Source organism: Triticum dicoccoides, chromosome 2A (assembly GCF_002162155.2).
Source record: "Triticum dicoccoides isolate Atlit2015 ecotype Zavitan chromosome 2A, WEW_v2.0, whole genome shotgun sequence".
NCBI lineage: Eukaryota > Viridiplantae > Streptophyta > Magnoliopsida > Poales > Poaceae > Triticum > Triticum dicoccoides.
The window spans coordinates 615,380,399-615,389,665 of NC_041382.1; the positions used below are offsets into that span (position 1 = coordinate 615,380,399).

General features: G+C 49.5%; 1 protein-coding gene across 1 annotated transcript; it reads left to right on the plus strand.

Moving 5' to 3' along the window:
- Positions 1 to 1,886: 1,886 nt before the first annotated feature.
- LOC119355748 (remorin-like) lies at positions 1,887 to 6,114 on the plus strand. The gene is made up of 5 exons (XM_037622611.1): positions 1,887 to 2,304; positions 4,769 to 4,840; positions 4,922 to 5,009; positions 5,406 to 5,487; positions 5,643 to 6,114. The coding sequence occupies exons 1-5, from the start codon at positions 2,115 to 2,117 to the stop codon at positions 5,841 to 5,843; spliced, it is 633 nt and encodes a 210-aa protein (XP_037478508.1). The 5' UTR covers positions 1,887 to 2,114; the 3' UTR covers positions 5,844 to 6,114.
- Positions 6,115 to 9,267: the final 3,153 nt, after the last annotated feature.

The window sequence follows — 9,267 nt, forward strand, 5'->3', positions numbered from 1 at the left end:
CACCGCCCAAAAACCCGTGCAATTTCCGGTGCTGGAAGTAGGAGTACTACTCAGGTACGAGTACACCTGTCGACCGCCCGCAACATACGGCCACATGCAGCCGCGCCGCGCGTGCCCAGGTTCCGCGGGAAACGGCCGTAACGGCCAGGTCTGGTCGGTCCTTCCTTGCCGTCCACGCCCAGTCGGCAGCTGCAGCAGGACGGGCGCGTCAAGGCAATCACAGCTGGGGACGCCACAATGAAAGCTCCACGGATCGCCCAACGCCAGCCAATTGTCTAGTCGGTGAGTCAGCCAGTTTTCACGAAAAGGAGAGCTACGGACTGCTGTGGCAGCACTAGAAAACAATGTGAGCCGCAATTTCCGGCAAGAAAAAAGCCGAGCACCAACCGTCTGATTCCACCTCCTCCCGTAGATGATTTCGTGTGCCTGCGGTCCGTAAGTGTAGCATCGCTGGTCAGCCAGTGCCTTTAAATCCATCGCCGATATTATATGGTTTAATTAAGAAAAAGTTGCAAGGAAAGAAAGAAACCGGCACCCATGGTCCTCCTCCGTCCTCGCACTCCTCATCCCATGTCACCGTCCACCTTGACGCCGGCTGGTGGTACACCACACCACGTGCGCCGCCCGCTCCCGCCACGCGTAGCGCCGTAGGCCAGAGGGAGGGGAGCCGGCCGGCTGGGCGATGCTGTGAAAAACAGTCTGAACTGCAAAGCGCCGCGGCGATGCCGTTGGCGCGCGCGGACGCGCACCGGCCGTCGCGCTAGCCGCGCGCGCTCGCGAGCTGGCTCACGGGATTCGCGCGCTCCGCCCGCTGGCGGGTCACCGCGCAAGCGCAATCGCGCTGGGATGCACCGCGCTGGCCGCGGGGTCGATCGAGCATCGAGGGCCCCTGGCCTGTTCCCCGCCATGCGCCATGTCGCCGTCACGTACCGCTCATGGGTTTCGTGCCCGGCCCAGTTTCGCAACGCTCGCTTGCGACACGCACTATGTGACCTCAGCCACTCCATCCGGATATGGACACCCGCTTATTTCCCCACCTGCCCCTTCCAAGCTCGGGTATTTTCGGACTAGTAGCTGCTACGTACTACTCCCTCCTTTCAGAATTATTTATCCGAATATGGATGTATCTAAAACTAAAATATATCTAGATACATTCATTTCTGCAACAAATAATTCCGAACAGAGGGAGTAGTTATCAGACAGAACCATGCTTGTCTCATCTCAAACTAAAAAAAGGTGTAGTAAAAACCATGCAAACTGGACTGATTCGAGATGGATTGATGTGCACAGTTCTGTGCACGCGAGACGTGATAACTTCAGATTTCGAGAGCAAACTTTGCCGTGAATATAGCTAGACGACGACGCTGCCAAGCTATGCATCGACCGCATATCACTTCACCCCATACTGTCATGCCGAAGCCGGCAGCACCACCCAACCTACCAACTACAGCAAGATTGTACATACTCCCTTCGATCCTTTTTACTCTGCATATGAAAATTGTTTGAACTTGAATTTCATAAAGTTTGACCATATTTATATGAAAAAATATCACCATCTACCATGCTAAAGTTATACAATATTGAAATTTAAGTCATGACACATTTACTGATATTGATTTCATATTATAAATGTTGGTATTTTTTTCTATAAAGTTGGTCAAATTTTACGAGGCTTGACTTTAGACAAATTTTATATGCGAACTAAAAAAGACCCGAGGGAGTATGATATTGCCATCCGGGCCTGGACCGGGGAAGCAGGCAGGAGCCCAGTTGCCCAATTCAGCGGAATCCGAGGCCCTCTTCCGTGAGAAACACGCCGTCCCCCCATTGGCAGGCTGCTGCTGCTCCAGTGCTCCTGAAAATACACTCTACCACGTCGCCCCTCGCCAGCTCCGGCTTTGTCCAGACACCGCACGTCGACACAATCCGATCGATAGTCCAGCCAGCCATTCATCCGCTGCCGTCCTCGATCTCTGCTCTTATTAGTACGCCCCCACCCTCTCCCTCTCCCACAGTCCCGCGACACCAACAGCTGCGCCAACAGCAACAGCCCAGCTAAGCCCAGCTCGCCCACCACCAGACGTACCACGTACAGAGAGCTAGCAGCACCATCCATGGCCGCCGAGGAGCCCAAGAAGGTGGAGGTGGAGGCGGCGCCGGAGCCGGAGGCCGTCCCTGCCGCGGAGCCCGAGGCCCCCGCCAAGGACGTCACCGAGGAGAAGGCCGTCATCCCGGCGCCCGAGCCGGCCGCCGAGGAGGAGAAGCCCCCCGCCGATGACTCCAAGGCCCTCGTCGTCGTCGAGAGTGAGTCACCCGCCGCTTGCTTTCCGCTGTTTCTTGCTCCCGTTTCAGTCAAATTTGCTCTTGTTTCGGCATGGTTGAATGATGGAAAGAGGGGTGGGCGTGCTACGACTAGGATCTAGTAGGAGCGAGCAACTTTCTCCTCTGTGTTATTACTAGGAGATGAACAGTAGCGGTAGTACTAGGCTGTGGTACCCATGATCCTGGGATATTATTTGCCTTGCTTTTTCTTTCCCTTCCTCTCCTCACTTTTCCTGGCATGACATGATTATTGCTCCCGTTGTAACACCTAGCCTAGAGTATGATTAATTCGATAATTTTAGTTACGTGTTAGCTGCAATTGTTATTTGGTTTGTGGTTTGGCCACTTTGGGACGCTTTCGCCTATGTTATTCTTCCCTGAATTGCCTGCTTGCGAAATATATCAACACTTGGTTGGTGCCGCAAACAGCTCTGACAAATATCCCAAATGTTTGTCTGAATTTTTTTCCTAAGTTCTAAATGATTTTGTTATGAAAAAGCAGTGGATTCAACCATGGTGCCGCAGATTTTTTTTTTCGAACCTGAAGTGCTGCTGAGTTTTGGATGAAACAGAATAGAGAGCGTCTTAGGACAACATAGATAGGTGATGCTGGCCATGTGTAGCTTCACTGAAAATATGTCTGCCAAAATATTTTGGGTTGGAACTGAGAAAAGATAGTTATTGGAACTTTCCTGAATTCCTCACTCCCCCATATCCCTTTGTCCTCTCACTCCATCTGCTCTCCCTTCTCTCTTCCTCCCACCCTTATCCATCCCAATTTCCTTTTTGGGAGGAATCTCAGCTTCACTTTAACACCCTAGAAAGTGTCCAAAATGGTGTGCTCAGGGAAAAGGAACCAAACAGAAACAAAAGCCACATGAAGTTAGTGTTGCACTAGTAGTTGGTTTAGAACAGATAAAACCAGTAGGCGCGCACTCACTAACCGAGGAATCATGCTACAAAAAACAACTCTCATATCTTCTTTTGGTAGGAATAAAGCTATTGTATTTAAGAATGACATATTGTAGTTTGGGACAGGCAGGCAGTTGCTTTCTGTTGCTGCTCTAAGTCATCATAGATGATAGATGCACTACTATGCTATAAATGTTCACTAGTTCAGTTGCTTGCATAGTTGGAAAAGATCGTTCGGTTTTTCTGTTGCTGCTCTAAGTCATCATAGATGATAGATGCACTACCATGTCTATAGGTTGATCCCATGGAAATTCAACATATGGTGGGACCGTATTACTGTTATGAAATGGATAAACATGAAGTAAGTATACCTGTCTATGATAGTTCTTCTCTGGTTTGGCACTCAATCACAGCATGCTCCCCTACCCTCGAAAAAACCAAACACAATGCGAGTAAATAGCAAAATTGGAAGAAACTGCAGGGCTAATTAGCGACAAGCTTTTAACCATACTAGCAAGATGCCCGTGCGCTGCACGGAACATCAAGATGCATTTGTATGAGTAGTTTATCTTGTGAGAGAAAAGGATGAACGAGGAAAAGCCTTATTTGCAAATGTGGACAGGGGTGTGGGTATCTTTTTGCAAAATTGCCATAGTTTCCTTCCTATCTGTCAGATATAAATCGGACGGCCTATATTGTAGGATGGCAGGCACACCATCATCACCAACTCTGTTTTTTATAAGAGTAGAGACAAGTAAGTTTGCACCTAGTAGTCCTCAGAATTATGACCATGCTGGAGTGTGAGTCAAGGATATTCATAAAACTGTGCATTGGATGCGGAAAGTTTAGTGTATGATGACATTGTTAGCCATTCCTTTATCCAGAAGGACTGTAAGTAGCTTTCTATCCTACTCTGTTTGCGTTTGTGGATGGACACGTTCAGATAATAAGGTAAGTCCTATACAAGTCATCATCATATAAGATCTTAGTAGCGATGGACGCGATGGCCGGTCCCAAGCCCGGGTAAAGGAGGAGGGTTGTGATAGGCTTGGCGAGCCAACGTAAAAACTAGCCAGTCCCATAGGTATGAAACCCATTTGAGCGAGAATAGTACTAGGATGGGTGACCTCCTAGGAAGTCCTCGTGAAAGGGTTTCATATCTAAGGGTTGTGATAGGCTTGGCGAGCCAACGTAAAAACTAGCCAGTCTTTTGGGTATGAAACCCATTTGGGTGAGAGTAGTACTAGGATGGGTGACCTCCTGGGAAGTCCTTGTGAAAGGGTTTCATATCTAGCCTACCCCAACTTGTTTGGGATAAAAGGCTTCGTAAGTAAGTAAGTAAGTAAGCGATGGACGCGATGGAAGTTAACTTCTCAAGTATGGATTACGTAATGCTCGCGACACGAGTGGGTATTAAAAATCAGTTAACATTGTACAGACATATGCTAGCTTCTTGCTGCTTAATTGCTCGCATATCAAATAATAACGCATCAACTCTGGCTCATAAGATACTTCTACATTTTCTGCTTACCAGAGGTTGCAGATGAACCTGTTGCTGAGAAACCCACAGACGAGAAGGCTGCACACGGCGGCTCAAATGACAGAGGTAATTACTGAATAATTTGACTTCTCCTCTTATCATAGAGTACAACTATGCTAACAAACTACCTGAAAACTCGCTATGCAGACCTCGCTCTTGCAAGGGTGGAAAGTGAGAAGAGGAACTCTTTAATTAAAGCATGGGAGGAGAATGAGAAGACAAAGGCTGAGAACAAGTATATTACTCCTATTCATATTCATCCATTCATAAATTAGCTAGTATGCTTTTTTAATTGTATGGTAGATTTATCACTAATCTGTTATTTTGGATGTGCATGTACATATCTCAAAGGGGCCCTTTAGCCACTTTAATGGTTTCAACTAGGAAACAGAACCTATATAAAGCTTCATCTTAGTAATATGTCTAGTCTTACTCCTAGATACTGAGGATATGTCAACCCGTCTAATTTAAACAATAACAAGAACACCTACAGCGCAACTACCAACAGATATCATGAAAGAAGCTATGTCATTTTGAAGAAAATGAAGAAGTTGTATACTTATAAGTAAACTATGTTGTTTATGTTGTTGAATACATTCATTAATATAAAATTTTCGCATCAATGTCACAGGGCTACTAAAAAGGTATCCGCTATTCTCTCATGGGAGAACACCAAGAAAGCAAACATAGAAGCTCAACTGAAGAAGATTGAGGTACTTTCATCGTTACCATTCTTTGCATATTATTACATCAAAGGATGAAACCCATTACTGTACAGTTGTGAATATCCATCTGCAATTCTGAACATTGCGCTCTCTCTTGGTATGCCATCCCGCAAACTAAATCTTGTAACTGTGCACACATTCAGGAGCAATTGGAAAAGAAGAAGGCGGAATACGCCGAGAAGATGAAGAACAAGGCGGCAATGATTCACAAGGAGGCCGAAGAGAAGAGAGCGATGGTCGAGGCAAAGAAAGGGGAGGAACTCCTCAAGGCCGAGGAGATGGCCGCCAAGTACCGCGCCACCGGCAACTCTCCCAAGAAAGTCATGGGATGCTTCGGGGCCTGAAGCAAAAACGTTCCTGTTTCACAAATGGAGCAAGAGTGAATGAAGTGTTGATCCGTGCTTGCTTGCTTCCTTCCTTGTTTCTTTCATCCCTCCCAAGTGTGTAGTGTGCCTCGTGTGTAAAGTCTGCCGTCTCTGTATATACACATTGCTCCCAGGACAGGTGCTCGGTTGTGTACATCTTTGATGCTTGACAAGCAACATTCTTATGTGTAGTTAAGAAAGTCACATTTGTTACTACTGTTGACATTAAAGCAGTCGCCTTTTGGTTTCATCCTGGTGCTGATGTTGTTTTCTCCCGCTGCTCTGGTTGAATCCATTCCGTTTGCACCTATAAGGCTATATGGCTATCATGTTGATTTCATCAGGCGGGAACAAGTTGTGAATTACATCAATTTGGGATAACTGAAAAACAGTTTATTAAATGGGCAGTATTGTTCAGTACTAGACGAACAAGTACCGTCAACAAAATCGGTCGCATAATTGGGTAGATGATGCATTCGAATTTATACAACGACGTGATGTCTCGCGGGGCGACGCATGGGGCGGCATCGGGGCCGTTGCCGGGGATCACCGCCGCCGCCCCTACCGGCGGGAGGAAGCACGTGGGCGCCCGGTTCTGGGCCTTGGCCGAGGAAGGCGCCGGCGACTCCGACGATGACGATGGTGACTCGGACGGCGGGCCGGCGGGTGTGCCGCCCCACTTCTTCCGACGCGATTTGCGAAGCCCTTAGGATGGGGGTATTCCGAGGACGAGGTGGCTCTGCTTGTGGATCAGGCGATTCCTTCCGACGATCCGTCGAGGCTAGGTCAGCGGGCGGAAGACAAGATCGAGATCGTCCGACGCATTGTTCATCGACGGACGGCAGCCACGGCGATCCGGCCTTGGAAGGGGCCACTACCTAAGGCCAGTCTACCGAAACCGATTTTGTCAGATTTTTTACGGAAGATTCGTGGAAGGTTGTGATGAGGAAGAAGAAACGGCGGCCGCCGACGGCACAGGCGCCGGTGGTCGACCAAGCAGGTGTGATCCGGGCAACACGGATCGAGCGTTTGAATTGCTTGCTGGGCCACGAGGGACTAGCGGTGGCTGAGCGTGGGCCGTCGGCCCAGTGTGAGCGTTCCGAGGATGGGCCGGGACTAGCTGGGTTTGTGGCCCAGGCAAAACCGGTGCCTATTCCCCGCGACGTAGAGCCTGCATGCACGAGCGTGAACCTGAGTCGTATTCCTCGGCCGTCGCTTAGGGTTCGTCGGTGTGCTGTTCCCGGTTTCCCCTCGTGCTCGACGGGACGAGCGGCGCGCATACCCCCGCTAGCGGCGTGCATGGCGGGCCGCGGTGGGGCTCGACCGCCGGGGCCTAAGCCGGTGGTGCCTGGGGCGGTGGCGGCGGCGCCTCGGCCGCCGACCCAGCAACAACAGCAGTAGCCTCCTCCCTGTTCGGGGACTTCGACCCAGTAGCTCCGAGCGGGAGGAGCTCCGCCGGCGCCGGCCCCTGCGCGTGCTCTGTCACCTCATGTGGTTGCGCAATCGCATGCAACTCGGTTGGAGCCGGTGCACGGGGCTGCCGGGGGGCACCAGCCGACCGCTGATCGTCATGGACCGCCGGCGCGCCGTGGCGGCGGCGGCGGCGGCTCGGGGCATCGTTTTCCGCTTTTCGTGGCAGAGCCCCCGATGATCGCGGACATCACCGAGGTCAATGGGGGGATGACGGCTATGATGTGTACGGTGAAGGTCAACATCGCGGCTCGTCTTTCTCGGGCGGAGGGCGCGGTTATGCCCGGCAGAGCGATGGAACGGCGGAGCATCCGTTTCTTGGTCCTCCGGGTGGTTTTGTTGAGGGAGCATCCGACCCGGACTACAGACAGAGAGGTGGTTTTAGAGGATCTCGGAATGGCCGCGCTGGCAAGAACCGTTACCGTCATCCTCCACCGCCTGCCACTACCATCACTGACGTCGCTGAGCCGACGGTGTCTTTGGAGGTGGTTGGTCAGCAGACGCCGCTTTGTCTGGCCAGGTCTTGGCTGCGGTGTCAGCTTTGGCTACTACGGCGGAGCCCGCGAACGAGACGGCGGTTGCAGGCTCTGTTGGAGCGCTTGACAAGCCGGGTGGTGAGAAAGTGAGCAAATGGGCCCGCAAGAAAGAGAAAATGCTTTGTTATCACTGTGGTGAACATGGACACTTCATTGCTGAATGCATTGTTGGGCTTTGTGATACTTGTTCCAAACCGGTGCAGGCGTCGGAGAGTGCCTGCTTTTGCGTGAGCCCATGCCGGGTGTTACGATCTATGGTGTGTGCTGCGCTGAGTTGATGTTTTTCGGGTCTCCTAGTGCCGCGGAGATACCCGATGTGCCTTAGAGTGCAACCACGGGGGTGGTGAAAGTTACCAAGGGTGACTTGACCGATGCACAGATCTTGCACAGCCTGAATGAGTTGGCACCAGGTAACCATCAGTGGGAACTTATTGAAGGAAATATGCCCTAGGGGCAATAATAAAGTTGTTATTTATATTTCCTTATATCATGATAAATGTTTATTATTCATGCTAGAATTGTATTAACCGGAAACTTAGTACATGTGTGAATACATAGACAAACAGAGTGTCACTAGTATGCCTAGCTCGTTGAATCAATGATGGTTACGTTTCATAACCATAGACATGAGTTGTTATTTGATTAACAGGATCACATCATTAGAGAATGATGTGATTGACTTGACCCATCCGTTAGCTTAGCACGATGATCGTTTAGTTTGTTGCTATTGCTTTCTCCATAAATATACATGTTCCTATGACTATGAGATCATGCAACTCCCGAATACCGGAGGAACACTTTGTGTGCTACCAAACGTCACAATGTAACTGGGTGATTATAAAGGTGCTCTACATGTGTCTCCAATGTTGTTTGTTGAGTTGGCATAGACCGAGATTAGGATTTGTCACTCCGATTGTCGGAAAGGTATCTATGGGCCCTCTCGATAATGTACATCACAATAAGCCTTGCAAGCAATGTAGCTAATGAGTTAGTTACGGGATGTAGCATTACGAAATGAGTAAAGAGACTTGCTGGTAACGAGATTGAACTAGGTATTGAGATACCGACGATCAAATCTCGGGCAAGTAACATACCGATGACAAAAGGAACAATGTATGTTGTTATGCGGTTTGACCAATAAAGATCTTCATAGAATATGTAGGAACCAATATGAGCATCCAGGTTCTGCTATTGGTTATTTGACCGGAGATAAGTCTCGGTCATGTCTACATAGTTCTCGAACCCGTAGGGTCCGCACGCTTAACGTTCGGTGATGATCGGTATTATGAGTTTATGTGTTTTGATGTACCGAAGGTAGTTCGGAGTCCCAGATATGATCACGGACATGACGAGGAGTCTCGAAATGTCCGAGACATAAAGATCGATATATTGGACAG

Bases quoted from the DNA above. Each gene is read 5' to 3' on its own strand.
- LOC119355748 (XM_037622611.1), top strand. From the start codon at position 2,115: ATGGCCGCCGAGGAGCCCAAGAAGGTGGAGGTGGAGGCGGCGCCGGAG. The intron at 5,010-5,405 runs GTATATTACTCC...TCAATGTCACAG, and splicing joins AAGACAAAGGCTGAGAACAA to GGCTACTAAAAAGGTATCCG. The intron at 5,488-5,642 runs GTACTTTCATCG...GCACACATTCAG, and splicing joins CTCAACTGAAGAAGATTGAG to GAGCAATTGGAAAAGAAGAA.